Source organism: Chiloscyllium plagiosum, unplaced genomic scaffold (genome assembly GCF_037043375.1).
Source record: "Chiloscyllium plagiosum isolate Xiang-an unplaced genomic scaffold, Cpla_swu_hap1 HiC_scaffold_28, whole genome shotgun sequence".
NCBI classification, from domain to species: Eukaryota; Metazoa; Chordata; class Chondrichthyes; order Orectolobiformes; family Hemiscylliidae; genus Chiloscyllium; species Chiloscyllium plagiosum.
In genome coordinates, this window is record NW_028270166.1 from 21,194,502 (window position 1) to 21,210,456 (window position 15,955).

At 39.0% G+C, this 15,955-nt stretch overlaps 1 protein-coding gene across 4 annotated transcripts in view; it reads right to left on the minus strand.

Moving 5' to 3' along the window:
* LOC122565340 (AN1-type zinc finger protein 6) overlaps window positions 1–15,955 on the minus strand; it is a 31,642-nt gene that overhangs the window by 10,629 nt on the left and 5,058 nt on the right. For 3 of the 4 annotated variants that reach the window (XM_087976027.1, XM_043721214.2, XM_043721215.2), the window contains exon 2: window positions 5,281–5,459. In XM_087976027.1, the coding sequence (XP_087832153.1) occupies window positions 5,281–5,431 (151 nt within the window). In that variant the 5' untranslated portion in view covers window positions 5,432–5,459. Of the gene's footprint in view, window positions 1–5,280; window positions 5,460–9,246; window positions 9,267–15,955 lie in introns of those variants that run through there. The other variant, XM_087976028.1, reaches the window with a different exon arrangement.

Consider the following 15,955-nt stretch of genomic DNA (forward strand, 5'->3'; position numbering starts at 1 on the left):
ATATCTGCCACTTGCATAAGAAATAGGAATGTTATTCAGCCCCTTAAGCCTGTTGCACAATTCAATAGGATCATGGCTGATCAGACACTCCTCACATCTATTTTCCTGCCCTTTCCCCACGTGCTCGATTCCTCTACTATCATGAATCAATCTCAGTCTTGAATATAAATAAGGACTTCAACTCCACAGCTCTGTGGGGCAAGGAGTTCGAAAGACCCTTACCCTCAAGAAATTCATCTCTTTCTTAAATTCATGCCTTTAATTCTGAGACAATGCCCTCTGGTCCTTGATTCTCCCATGAGGGGGGAAAAACTCTTAGCATTTATTCTGTCGAACTTCTTAAGAATTCTATACATTTCAATGAGATCACCTTATTCTTCTAAACTCCAGAGAGTAGATTCCCAACCTGTTTAACCTTTGTACATAAGACATTCCCTCCAGACCAGGGATCATCCTCGTGAACCTACATTAAATTGTCTCCAATCAAATGATATCATTCCTTAAATAACGGAATCAAAATTGCTCTCAATACTCCAGATGTGATCTCACCAGCACCTCATTCATTAAGACTTCTCTACTCAAACTCCAATCTCTTTGAAATAAGGGCCAAGATTCCTTAGCCTTCTTGATTACCTGTTGCACTTTCAAGCTACTTTTGTGTTTTATGCACAAGTACTCTCAAGGCCCTTTGTGTCACTTCATTCTGCAGTTTATCTCTACTTGAATATTGTCCTTTTGTTCTCCCTTGCAGAATGGAAAACTTCACATTCTGGCACATTGTACTCATTGATAGAAGGGGAAGTGACACTTTTGATTCGGGATAACATTACAGCTGTACCTAGGGAGGATATTCCAGGGAGTGCACCCAGTGAAGTTATTTGGGTGGAACTGAGAAATAAGAAAGGGATGATCACCTTAATTGAATTGTACTATAGACCCTGCAATAGTCAATGGGAAATTGAGAAGCAAATTTGTAAGGAGATCTCATTTTTGTAAGAATATGAGTGTTGTAATGGTAGGGGATTTTAATTTTCCAGACATAGACTGGGACTGTTATAATGTTGAGGGTTTGATTGGAGAGGAATTTGTTAAGTGCACAGAAGAAAATTTTCTGACTCAGTGTGTGGATGTAAGCCACTAGAGAAGGAGCAAAACTTTACCTTCTCTTGGGAAAGAAGGCTGGACAAGTGACTCAGGTGACAAAGGGGGAGCACTTTGGGGGCAGTCATCATAATTCTATTAGTTTTAAAAGAGTTATGTAAAAGGATACACATGATCTAAAGTTCTAAATTTGATGAAGGCCAATTTTGACAGTATTAGGCAAGAACTTTCAAAAAAATTGGTTGGTGGCAGCTATTCGCAGGTAAAAAGGGATGGGCAAAAAATGGAATAATCAAAGTTCAGAGACAGCATGTTCTTGCTGATATGAAGGGCAAGGCTGGAAGTTGTAGGGAATTGTGAATGACTAGAGAAATTGAGGCTCTGGTCAAGAAAAAGGAGATGGCATCTATCATGTATAGACAGCTGAGATCGAATGAATCTTTCAGAGTACAAGGGCAATAGGTGTATACTCAACAGGAATATCAGGAGAGCAAAACAGGGACATGAGATCGTTTTGGCAAATAGGGTTAAGGGGAATCCAAAGAGATTCTACAAATACATTAAGGTTAAAAGAACTAGGGAGAAAACAGGGCCCCTTAAAGATCAACAAGGCCACCTATGTGCAGGACCAAATGACCTCTCCGCCTCCACCCTACTCCGACCTATCACCCTCACCTTGACCTCTTTCCACCTATCACATTTCCAACTCCCCTCCTCCAAGTCCCTCCTCCCTACCTTTTATCTTCTCCTGCTGAACACTCTCTGCAAGCACACCCCAGGACCACATGAGACAGGCAAGAGACTAAATGAATATTTGTCCACATCAATATTTATGTGGACAAGGGTATGGAAGCTACAGAACTTGGAGAAATAAATAGCAAAATACTGCAAGTGTCCATATTACAAAGACAATGGTGCTAGACATCTTAAAACAACAGGTGAATTACGGACCTGATCAGTTATATCCCAGAACTTTGTGGGAAGCTAGGGAAGTGATTGCTGCGCCCCTTGCTGAAATATTTATATTGTCAACAGCGACAAGTGCGTTGCCAGAAGACTGAAGGTTGGATAACATGGTGCCATTATTTAAGAAAGGGGGTAAGAAGTCAAAGAAATAGACTGGTGACCCTGACATCAACGATGGGTAGGTGGTTGGGATTCTGAGGAACAGTTTTGCCTGGAGTGTCGGAGGGGTAACCTTATAGAGGTTTACAAAATTATGAGGGGCATGGATAGGTTAAATAGACAAAGCCTTTTCCCTGGGGTTGGGGAGTCCAGAACTAGAGGGCATAGGTTTAAGGGTGAGAGGGGAAAGATATAAGAGAGACCTAAGGGGCAACTTTTTCACATAGAGGTGGTACGTGTATGGAATGAGCTGCCAGAGGATGTGGTGGAGGCTGGTACAATTGCAACATTTAAGAGGCATTTGGATGGGTATATGAATAGGAAGGGTTTGGAGGGATATGGGCCGTGTGCTATCAGGTGGGACTAGATTGGGTTGGGACATCTGGTCGGCGTGGACGGGTTGGACCGAAGGGTCTGTTTCCATGCTGAAAATCTCTATGACTGGTTAGGGATAGTCAATGTGGCTTTGTGCATGGGAAATAATGTCTGACTAACTTGATTTAGTTTTTTGAAGTAGTGACAAAGATGATTAATGAAAGCAGAGCAGTGGATGTTGTCTATATGGACTTCAAGGCATTTGACAAGATTCTGCATTGTAGACTGGCTAGCAAGGTTAGATCACAGGGAGCTCTAGCCATTTGGATACAAAATTGACACAAAGGCACAAGGCAGAGGGTGGTGGTAGAAGTTTGCTTTTCATACCAGCAGTGTGCTGCAAAGATCAGTGCTGGGCCCACTGCTTTTTGTCATTTATATAAAAAGTGATTTGGATATGAATATAGGAAGTATGGTTAGGAAGTTTGCAGAAGATACCAAAATTGGTGGTGTAGTGGACAGCAAAGGGAGTACTTTGGAGTACAAAGGGAGCTTGATCAGATGTGCAAATGGAGTTTCATTTAGATAAGTAGGAGGTGCTGCATGTTTTGTAAAATAAATCAGGTAGACAGGACTTATTCACTTAATGTAAGCTCCGGGGAAAGTTGTCAAACAGAAAGACCTTGGGGTGCAGGTTCATAGTTCATTGAAAGTTAAATCACAAATAGACAGGATAGAGAAGGCAGCAATTGGTATGCTGGCTTTTATTAGTCAGCTCATCAAGTATAGGGTTTGGGAGGTCATGATGTGACTGTACAGGACATTGCAATGTTCCAAAAATGGCCTAACCAATCAATTCTGGTTTCCCTGCTAAATGTACAGATCAAAATGCCATTTAAGTCTTGTACTAGACTCCACCACCACTTCTGGTAGCTCATTCTATACATGCATCTGTGTGAAAAAGTTGCCCCACGGTCACTTTTAAATCTTTCCCCTCTCACCCGAAACCTATGCCGTATAGTTTTGGACCTTCCTCCCCTGGGTATAAGACCTTGGCTTTTCACCCAATCTATGTCCCTCATGATTTTATAAACCTCTACAAGCCTCAGCCTCAAATGTTCCAGGGAAAATAGCCCCAGCCTATTCAACATCTCCCTATTAGCTCAAACATTCCAACCTTGGCAACATCCTTGTAAGTCTTTTCTGAACCCTTTCATGTTTCACAATATCCTTCATACCAAAGGGCCTGTTTCTGCACTGTACATCTCTCAGAATCTAAACTGCTTATATCCCTGTTGCAACCTGTCTTTCTGCCTTTGTGTCATCTGCAAATTTTGTCACGTACTTCCAAGTCATTAACATATACTGTAAACAGCTGAGGTCCCAACATTAATCCCTGTGGAACTCCATTGGTCACAGTTCACTAATCTGAAAAAGAACCCCTTGTGCCCATTAGCACTTTCCTACCCATTAACTGATCCCTATGTAAATATACTGTGGACTTCTCCTTTTTCCCCAATTATTTTTGCATTTCACGTAAAATGAAATGACACATTAAATGCTGTGAGCACTGCACTAGCTATGCTTCATCAGACTAACTTCCACACTGGTCATTCAGATCGAGAAAGCTAGACAGCTACAGCTGAATTCCAGCACAGCCTCAAAAGTATAGCAATCAACCTCTACTGCGAAGGCAGGGAACAAGAGAGAAACAGAGTCCAGCTACATGATGAGTACTTGGCAAGTGGAAACCAAATAGAGCAAGTTCCATCCAGAAAGATAGAGTGCTAAATTTCTAACCTTAGTTCAGGCATTTAAATGTTGACAAATTGAAAAAGAGTAGATACAAAAATCTGCTGGGAACAATAATTGCAAACCTTGGGTTTTATTGCTGTATGTCTTTACTCCACCCCAAACATGACAAATTCATAGCACATAAAAGCATACAAAGCAAAATATTTTTGGTCAAACTATACACAGCCAATTTGAATGCTCCAAAGCAAGTCTACTTATAGGTATTGCTTTAAACAATGTATTATGCCAATTACACTCAATATTCACCATATGGTTCAGGCCTTGAAATCAGTTTAAAAAAAACAGATTAATGAACTAATTTGTCCCTCCACAAGTCAGCATAGTTAGGGTAAGTATAAAGGCACATTATTTGCAGGGAAACAAATAGCACTCACTTTTCATTAGATTCACCCCATTTTGGGTGAATGTTTTTTTAAAATGTGGAGAGTTGCTGAAAGTAGGCTGATATTGTAGTCAGAGAAACTGGGCGCCTTAAATATGAAAGGAGGATAAGCAATGGTGTGTTTATCTCCTTAAAAAAAAAAAGGAGAAAAGGGAAAAAAATTGAACAAAAATTTGGGTGACAAAGAAAATGTATAAGAAAAATAATTTTAAAATCACACAGCAACAACTTTAATCTCACACCATTCAATGCATTTCAGTGATAAAGCAGAGAAAAATACTGTTTCCAAAGAGCTAGTAGCACACTGACAGATCTTGGAAAACATTTGAATTCTCATGTTTAACCTCAACTGCTCTTGCCCAATGTTTCTGTAGTCATCTTAAAAGTGTCATCATTATTTGGCAGAAAATTATATGTCTATATATTTTTCTCCTTGGTTTACCACAAATGCATAAAGGAAAATTACCTGAAAAAGCAGAACTTTCCCCATCCTATCTGGGGAAGTTTCTCATGGTGTTCCATGTTGAACCTTCCTGACTCACCTGGTGGGCTCATCCTTCCACTGTTCTGCTGTCTCTGTAGATACTCCTTGTAGCAAACTGAACACATCCCATTGGTTCGAGGGTTGCCATAGAAACCACAGCCAGTGGTACACAGCATGGGGACCTGTGTTTGATTGGTCTCCTGGGCCATCCTGTTTGAGATATACCCACTGTACAATCTGTAATTAGATAGAAGAGGTCAAACAGATTGCAAGAGCAGCACACGACAAAAAACATTAGAACTACACTTCATTTTTACCATCCAATATCAGATTTCTAATATGGTGACCTCCCTTGGGATGAAACAATTCTCCTCAGAAGCATACAGAAATTCTATTCAAGAAAGTTTGTGAAACCTACACTAAGTCATTTTACCAATATGAAAAAGAGAAATCAATCTCTTCTTTCTCATTTTGCTCAATCAGCAAGTGCCACTTGAATAATTAGGAAAGCTAATTTGGGATTACTGGCCTGAATTAATCCTAGCAATGTTGAAATTTATGGGCATGGATTTTTTTGTTTTTTAAAAAATACAGCATATGTAATTTCATTTTGACACTATTGCCTATCTTCTTTTCAGATGGACTCAAGGACAAGCCTTTCTCATTATGACTGGAATTTTTAAAATGTTTAAACACTTTAAAAACAAGGACCTGCTGGTGAAATAGTGTCAGTAAAAACTGCTCTCTTGCAACAAAACATCTTTAACAGATCAAGTCAGTCAGTCACAAAATCTTACTTGCTGTAAAAAGTTCCAAATTGAATCACCAATGTGTTCCATTTAAAATTCAAGTCTCAGTCAAAATCCAATTTAAATTGCTCACATCCAAAACCATAAAATCAAAATACTCAAAGTTCATTCATTTGGTCACTGGGGAAATTAACCACAGTGCAGCACTGAGCAATAGAGATGACCAAAATTCAAGATTTAACCATTAATCTGCACCAAATCAACTCTTCTCAACTGAGGCCAGTAAGGTATAAAGTTTCTGTTCACAATTGCCAACTGGTGATTCCTGTTGGTGGTCAATGTCAAAAGTCTCATGGTATCAGATTACAGACCCACAGGTTTATTTGAAATTTTAAGCTTTCAGAGCTTTGCTCCTTCTTCAGGCATCTAGTGAGAGGATATATCGGATTCAAAATTTATAAGTAAAAGATCAAAGGATCATACAACTGATGTGAATACATTGAACAACCTGTTTGTGGTGTTGGAGAGATCAGAGCAGTACCAACAGAAAGAAAACACATGGGCAAGCAGAAAGATAACCCTACAGGGAGAAAAAAAAGAGGGAGAGAAGAGATCCCCAAGGCAAAACTAAAATGGGCAAGGAACATCTGGTAGTTGCTAAGTTTTTATTTTATATGCAGTTTGAAAGATTTCAGAATGAAGTGACAAAAATGTTAAAATATGCATTAACAGTAGCTTTATATTTAGGTGGTCACTTGGCAATTGTCAGAACATGAGCATCTATCACAACAGCATCACAGTTGTGCAACACACAATCCAATGCGCTCTGGACAAAAGTATGCATTAGGGGATGTGTTGCCAAAATGACAGTCACACTAACTTGCATCAATTCACTTCCAAATGTCTTATTGCAGTTGATACATTATCTTTAATATTGGAAAAGTTCTTCAAAAACATCACATGGGCTATTTTACTCCTGCTAAGCTTCATAGTTCTAAGTAAAACCAGTCAAACCAAGTAATAGTATTCAGCGTAGACTGTGCCCAACCTTAATGTTGAGACAATCCCAGAATTACACATGAAATCCTTGAAACACAAATTTACTTCCCATAGATACAGCATTTACAAAAGGTTTAAAATTTACTCCATCCCAAAGCTCTGCACTAAGAACCCTCTTTCTCCAAAAAAGGGTCAAATTGCTCCCTATTTTGACAACTAACTTACATTTCTCTAAGATGGAAACTTGATCGATTCCATGGTGATTACCACCCTTATCTTTCCTCTCAAGAGGATGAGCTGCAACCAGTCAACAGAAATCCCAGACTCTCCATTGACCCGAAAACTCCCCGTCAAAGCAGGCTCGTGTAATTTACACCTCTTGGTCAACACGTATTTCTCAACCAACATAGTTAAGTAATTATCTATCGACTTACTGTTTGTGGGGTTCTTATATTCACACTGACAAGTCACATGTCTCCTTGACCTGTGACTAAATTTTCCATTTAAATACAAGAAACTGTCATCTCTCAGTTCAGAAGGCTTTCATTATTTCAATTTACCTAACACAGTCTCCTCCACTGTTCTATTAAGCTGCTTATTTGAAGTAATAGAGAAGGAATTTTCTTAGCAAAAACAACTTGCTTTGAATTAACAGTTGGCTGGACCACATTACTTGTCTATGGTCCTTTTTAATTAGATTGTGAACATCAGAAACAAAGGCGTTCATATGGCTGGTTTTGAGAAAGGTTGCACACAAATATAAGCTTAGAATAAACAACAGACAGAGAGATTAATTACCAAACTAGAGGGAGACATGCAGACAGACAATTGGTGGTGGTTTAACCAGAGGGTCACCACACCTTGGGTGAGGGGAGGGGTTGGGAAGGACAGTCCTTCATGGCAACCTTAGCAGGTGCTGGAATTGCACTGCAAACCCACCAACCGGCAAACACAGTAGTTGCCATTTGCTCAGTTGGCTTAACCAGGGTTAAACAATAGTGTAAGTTATAGTGGTCTGAACATTATTCCTACAGTCCTTCAATCAGATTTGGAAATAAAATACAAAACTAGATCTGTAACAACCACAGAAAGAATTCATTGTGTGCTAGATTTCACAGTACCAGTAAAAGAAAGCATTCAAATGTTTGCTGTTACTGGATGTTAAAGAAGCCCCACAACTAAAGAATGCAAAAACCAAAAGGCTGAAAGGTGGTGGCAAACAGAAATATTAGAGGCTATTACTAAGAGTTCACTGCTTCAAATCAGCATTACGCTTAACTGATCACTACTAATTTATACATTAAAACATTATACCTGTTACTTTCACGTATAAGAAGCTTTCCCTCAGTTCAAACATATTGAGGCCCAGACAGGAAAAGATCGGTTAAACATTTAAGAGATGTTCCAAAAACATGAAAACTCTTTAAAAGTTTGACAAAGTGAAATCCAGAACTTAAAAGATTTGTGATTAAAACCTTTTAAACATCTCACCAAAGCAACCCTATGTTGTAAAGATTTCAACACTGGATAGTGTTACATCATTAAAAAATTTAAACAAGCTGGAATTTTAACTTCTAGTAGCAGCCTGTTTTATGTATTTCTGTGATGCAGCGACTGCAAGCCAGCTTTGCTCATAGCTGCCTGCAGTTTCAGTCCACGTTACTGTTGCTAGTCCTTTGTGCAGCCATTGCTGGGACAGAATCTTGCAGGTTTGCGTATAAAGTCATAGAGATATACAGCATGGAAATAGACCCTTTCACCCAATTCATCTACTCCCATTTCCCAGCATTTGGCCCATATCCCTGCATACCTTCTACTTCAGTGGTGAATGACATCTGGCTCAATCGCAAAATCAAAAAGGTATAAAGAATTACTTTACTCTTAAATGTTGACAATTGACATTCTATAAATCTACAAGTGTTTGCTCTTCTCCTGTTGGACTGTGCGCTTTCCCATATTCCCCTCTTCTTTCTTGACAGCATCTCTGATCTGAGCTTCCATCTAAAGGCATATTGGTACATCACCTCATGCACTGTCCTCCCTGTTACACCAGGCAAGAATCAATTATAGCAAATGTTGATGATGATAGCCGATGTTATTACTGGACAAGTGAGATCCCAGACTAATGTCAGCCTGATTTTTGTTTTGGTTTTAACAAGGTGAAACACAAAGACTCAAGTTTAAGAATAGGTTATTTGTTATAATGAGTTATTTTAAGATAAATAGAATAAATTAAACTAGTTACATTGTCATTAAGTTGAAGGTGTTTAGTGTACCTTAAAGTGAGAGAGAATGCTGTTCTGAACTGAGAGCTTCCAAGCACCTGTGTATATGACTCGATGGCAGTCCCAGAGTGTACTGGAAAATCAACAATATGTAACATTTGGCTGTGAAATTCATACTTGCGTTGGTTGCTGTTTTGACAACAATTTTAATTTAACCAATTTAAATCGTGCTCCAGGATACTAAAACCCAATAGAGTTTGAATTTATTGTTTTGCTAACATCAAACCAATGAGATGATCAGATGTTGGAGATATAAAAATGCAGACATTTTGAAAATTCGAGCACGAGCAACTGCCATCAAGAGACTCAAGAAATTAGGAAACTCTATCAAAAGGTACCTTTTCACAGTAAAGAGAAAGACAACGACCCAGAGAGATTTTCAGCCAGAAGACAACAGATACTGTGTGGTTTTGAAATTAAGTTAATATAATTTTAATAAAGTATCTACTTGGAACAGCATACTGCTATAGAGGTGGAGGCAGGTAATAAGCAGAGAAGAGAAAGGGGGGGCTTAGAGTTGTGAATAGTTGTTTAAAGTTCACTTTCAGGAATTAAAGAATAAATTGATATTTTTTAAATAGTGAAATTTGGGAGTTCTCAGTCACTCATTTAACAGATTACAAGGCAAGGTGAGCTTTTCTGGGTGGTTGGTGTAATTAACAGAAGGGTGCACCACAATGTCATTACAACATTTAAAACACATTAAACGATTTTATAAAACAGTATGAAAATCCAAATAATCCCAATAGCATCTCATTACAGTACTGAGAATTCCCTCTTCGATTCCACAGAACTGGGGCTTCAGTTGTCATGAGAATCTGATAGCCTCTTCCTTGATTTGGCATATAACAGAGCTTCAACTTCATAGAATCCTTTCTAAGGTTTTAACCAAACATTTTGGATTTTGAAATTTTAAAACTAAAACACTTAGGTTACCTTGCTCTTAAATTGTCTTAAACTACTGCACTCTCTCAGGGGCAAGTATTTTACACATTCAGCTTGTGCCAAGACTGAAAATGCTTCCTCTCCAAAATCAACAACATTCAGGCAACACTTTTTCATGTGTACCATCAGTGCTCCAAGACAGCCCACTATATTCAGGTTACAACCAAAATGTCGGCTTCTCCACGTTCTGATGTTGCCTGGCTTGCTGTGTTCTTCTAGCTTCCTGCCTGTCGACTTTGGATTCCAGCATCTGCAGTTTTCTGGTCACTATATGTGAAGGCAACTTGGGATTTGCCTGCAAGGCTTGTACCCAAATCAAAGAAGCTCTCAACTAAAGTCAGTATCCTCAAAGGCAGTATCAAAATCAAATGAACTGCAGTTATTATCTGGTAAAACAAATTTTACTACTGCCTTTAAAATTCACTGAGAATCTGATAGCTCCCTTTCTTTCTCGTGCGCTCGAGAGAGAGAAGCATAGAATCAGTGACAGCAATTTCTGAAATTCCACATTTCACTGCATGTGAAGACTCTAGAAATAGTTGTCAGCGTACTGACAAACATTGGCAGCTTCCTTATTGTTACTACCACAAAATTTGGACCAAAATGTAGAGATAAAGTCTAGAATTCTAAAGTTAGAACTCAGTGGTTTTTGAAAATACTTCACTTGACAGATGTAGTCACTGTGACTTACAGTACCACCAAACACATCTTAAACGACACAGGCTATCAAGTTCAGTCTTTGGGATATCAATTATACTCAGTCAAGAAATTTAAATGAGTCAATATTAGGTATGGACTGGGCACTATCTACAGTTCTGGAAAATAACATTTTGGCATTTCTCATGCAATTCAAAATTGTTCTCTCTCCCACGTAACTGATTGTGAAATACCAAGTACCAAGCAATTGTTTTCCTTTCAAGGTTAGATTGCAGGAGAAGAGCTTAAACATGGGAGGAGAAAGAAAGGAATTTACTGTGCTCAAAAGGACATACTGGTCTGTGCCAATCTTTATAGAACTATCAAATCTGCGAGAATTTGAGGACTCATTTTGAAGGCTGAAATACCACCTTACCCCAAAAATATTAACTTGTGCATTGGCTGATTGCCCAAAACATTTCAATCATTTTTTTGAAATGTAGGCAAATGCTGCCAATTTGTAAACAGCAGAATTCAGATATTAAACAAAAGTAATTCACAAGTTATGCAATTTGAATGAACAGTGATTGTAACTGCTGTATTCTTTTAATAATGTCAAAAGATATTTTTCATAACTGTACTAGCTTAGTACTGAGGGAGTGCTGCATTTTGTGTGGTCAAGTCCGGAATTGGGAAATTGAGCTTTCATTGTCAAATTATGAGGCAAACGTGCTATTATCACACAAATTCATATGGAAAAAAATTCTAATTCTTTGTTTTCTAATATGGTAGCACATGAACAGCCAGCAGTCCACTGGACAATTCCCACTGGTTGTGCCAAGAGATAGACTTTAAAAATCCCTGTACCTTGGCAGATGAGGAGGGTGGAGGAAAAGAAATGTCTAACGACACATTTATCTCTTTCCAGCACATAGTATCATAAAGTACACAAACATATTTAACTGCTTACATTGAAGTCAATGAAGTGTAACTAATCAGTTACTGTACTTCCTACTTACATCCAGAATCTTCACATCTCTGTTTAAATTAAAAGTGAGATTAATTAAACATTCAGAGATTTGGCTGAAGTAATGACTGACTTTTTTCAGTAAATATGATCTTAAAACCACTTTAGAGTCTGTGCGAAGGTTTGAGCTGAAAGGTTAACCCCGTCTTTCTCTTTCCTGAGAATGCCTGATCTGCTTAATACAAATAAATTACTTTTTTCTACATACATTAGAAAAAGAAACTAAATTAGAAAATAATAGTAAATTTGCTCATTTTGCAGCGTTTGGTATTCGTCCCATAAGTCTGAAGGTAAGGATCATGTGTCAGACTGGCAAGAGGCCAATGACTCAACAATTCTTTTCAAATACAGAATTTAAACTCACTCACTCATTTAAAAGCACATTTGATTGATGTAGAAAATGCAGCCCAACATTTGTATTTCTTACTCAAGATCAATAAGAACAAAATAGGGATGATAGATACACACTTTGACAGAAAAGGAAAAGTCTTCAGTATTTAAGTGGCAAGATGTCCAGAAGTGTTCAATTTCAAAAGGGCTGGGTGTCCTTGCTCACGGGTCAAGGAGTTAACATGCAGTTACATCTTGTAATTAAAAAGGTAAATAGGATGGCAACTGTTATTACAAGAGGATTTGAGTACAGGAGTAAAGATGTCTCACTACACTTATGCAGTGGCTTGGTGAAACCACACTGGAGTAGAGTGGTCAATTTTGTTTTTTTTCCTCTAAGGAAAGATATACTTGCATAGAAGAAGGTCAAAGGTTCAAACTAATTCCTAACATGCAGGGATTGTCCGGTGAGGAAATACTAAATTGACTGTGCCTTATTCTCTGAAGTTCAAAACAATGAGATGAAGTGCTACACAAATGAGTTTTGGTAATTTTGAGTTCTGAACTGACATATGTGGGCAACATATTCCACAATACAACTACTCCCTCAAACCAATTTAAAGAGATGAAATCAGTTGCTCTAAGAATTGAGAAAATAACTTCCAACGTATTGTTCTCTTTACAGAACAAATAGTTTTATTCTATACCCAGCTGAAGCCCTAAATTTGACTTGATCCATAAACTGACTTCAGGTGCTCTTCAGGAGAAAGCGAGGACTGCAGATGCTGGAGATCAGAGTCAAGAGTATGGTGTGGAAAAGCGCAGATCAGGCAGCATTCAAGGAGCAAGCGAATTGACGTTTTGGGCATAAGCCCCTCAACAGTTTCCTGATGAAGGGCTTATGCCCGAAATGTCGATTCTCCTGTTACTCAGATGCACCTGACCTGCTGTGCTTTTCCAGCACCAGACTCTCTACTCAGGTGTTCTTTGGTCAATATTAAGAAAAATTCAAAGATGAACAAAGCATCTTGTTATTTGGTTGTCGCACCATCAGTAATAATTGCTGAATTTCTTAGATGTGCTTACACTCTGACAAGTACTCCAGATACAGATTAATTAACTGGAAGGACATGTTCTACCCTTCTCCAGTGTTGCAATTTCTTTCAGTTTATTCATATCAACAGATACAGTTTTGCAAAATGAAGCTCTTGAAAAAGTTTCACTATGAACTATCATATTTGACATAATTCCTTACAGTTAAACCTCACGATAATTAAAGTGAAGGTTCAAACGAGATTATAGAAATTACAGCATTTGAGAGTTGGGATAAGTTGTTATTGTCTGTGGGTTTAATACCATTTTCCCAACATCCCATTTAGTTTACAGTATTCCCTATTAGCAAGATTTTACAGGGTGACCCTGGAAAACTTTCACAATTAGGGCACAAACTATAGCAATGCATTGATTGTAGTCACACATATGGAGTTTGCCTCCAGCAGGTTCACCTCAATTTTGCCAAACAAGCAAGTTCTTTGCTCAGGATTCAAATGTGCATAATTGCTTTAAAAGTTATATTTGCAGAGTTACTCAAAAAGTACAGTTGTTATTGCCAATCTGTAAAATAAATAAAACATAGTAAACAGGAAAGATAAGATTACAGCTGTGCTGAGGGAGGATATTCCCGGAAATACATCCAGGGAAGTTATTTGGGTGGAACTGAGAAATATCAAAGGGATGACCACCTTATTGGGATTGTATTATTGATCCCCTAATAGTCAGAGGGAAATTGAGAAACAGATTTTTAAGGAGATCTCAGTTATCTGCAAGAATAATAGGGTGATTATGATAGGGGATTTTAACTTTCCAAACATCGACTGGGACTGCCATAGTGTTAAAGGTTTAGATGGAGAAGAATTTCTGAACTGTGTACAAGACAATTTTCTGATTCAGTATGTGGATGTACCTACTAGAGAAGGTGCAAGACTTGACCTACTCTTGGGAAATAAGGGCAGGTGACTGAGGTGTCAGTGGGGGAGGACTTTGGGGGCCAGCGACCATAATTCTATTCATTTTAAAACAGTGATGGAAAAGAATAGACCAGATCTAAAAACTGAAGTTGTAAAGTGGAGGAAGGCTAATTTTGATGGTATTAGACAAGAACTTGCAAAAGCTGATCAGGGGCAGATGCTCACAGGTAAAGGGACAGCCGGAAAATGGAAAGCCTTCAGAAATTAGATACTGAAAGTCCAGAGACAGCATATTCCTGTTAGGGTGAAAGAAAAGACTGGTAGGTGTAGGGAATGCTGGATGACTAAAGAAATTGAGGGTTTGGTCAAGAAAAAGGAGGAAGCGTATGTCGGGTATAGACAAAATAGATCGAGTGAATCCTGAGCAGAGTATAAAGGCAGTAGGAGTATACAAAAGAGGGAAATCAGGAGGGCAAAATGGGGAAATGAGATAACTCTATTTGCCAAAGCTAAGGGGAATCCAAAGGGTTTTTACAAATATATTAAGGACAAAAGGGTAACTAGGGAGCGAATAGGGCCCCTGAAGATCAGCAAGGCAGCCTTTGTGTGGAGCCGTAGAAAATAGGAGAGATACTAAACAAGTATTGTGCAGTGTTTACTGTGGAAAAGGTCATGCAAGATATAGAATGTAGGTGACATCTTGAAAAATGCCCATAACACAGAGGAGGAAGTACTGAATGCCTTGCAATGCATAAAAGTGGATAAATCCCCAGGACCTGATCAGGGGTACCCTAGACCTCTGTGGGAGGCTAGGGGAGAAACTGCTGGGCCTCTTACTGAAATATCTGTATAATCGATAGTCACAGGTGAGGTGCCTGGAACACTGGAGGTTGGCTAACGTGGTGCCATTATTTCAGGAAGGTGGCAAGACAAGCCAGGGAACTATAGACCAGTGAGCCCCGCATCAGTGGTGGGCAAGTTGTTGGAAGGAATCCTGAGGGACAGGATGTACGTGTATTTGGAAAGGCAAGGACTGATTAGGGATAGTCAACATGGCTTTGTGTCTCACAAACTTGATTGAGTTTTTCGAAGTAGTAACAAAGAGGATTGATGAGGGCAGAACAGTAGATGTGATCTATATAGATTTCAGTGTTCGACAAGGTTCCCCATAGCAGACTGGTGAGCAAAGTTAGATCTCACGGAATACAGGGAGAACTAGCCATTCGGATACAGAACTGGCTCAAAGGTAGAAGACAGAGGGTGAAGATGGAGGGTTGTTTTTCAGACTGGAGGCCTGTGACCAGTGGAGAGCCACAAGGATCAGTGCTGGGTCCACTTCTTTTCGTCATTTATGTAAATGATTTGGATGTGAACATGAGATACAGTTAGTAAGTTTGCAGATGACACCAAAATTGGAGGTCCAGTGGACAGCAAAGAAGGTTACCTCAGATTACAATGGGATCTTGACCAGATGGGCCAATGGGCTGAGAAGTGGCAGATGGAGTTTAATTTAGATAAATGCAAGGTGCTGCATTTTAGGAAAGCAAATTATACACTTAATGGTAAGGTCCTAGGGAGTGTTGCTGAACAAAGTGCAGGTTCATAGCTCCTTGAAAGTGGAGTCGCAGGTAGATAAGATAGTGAGGCAGGCGCTTGGTATGCTTTCCTTTATTGGTCAGAATATGGAGTACAGGAGGTGAGAGGTCATGATGCAGCCATACAGGACATTGGTTAGGCCACTGTTGGAATAGTGCGCGCAATTCTGGTTTCCTTCCTATCAGAAAGATGTTGTGAA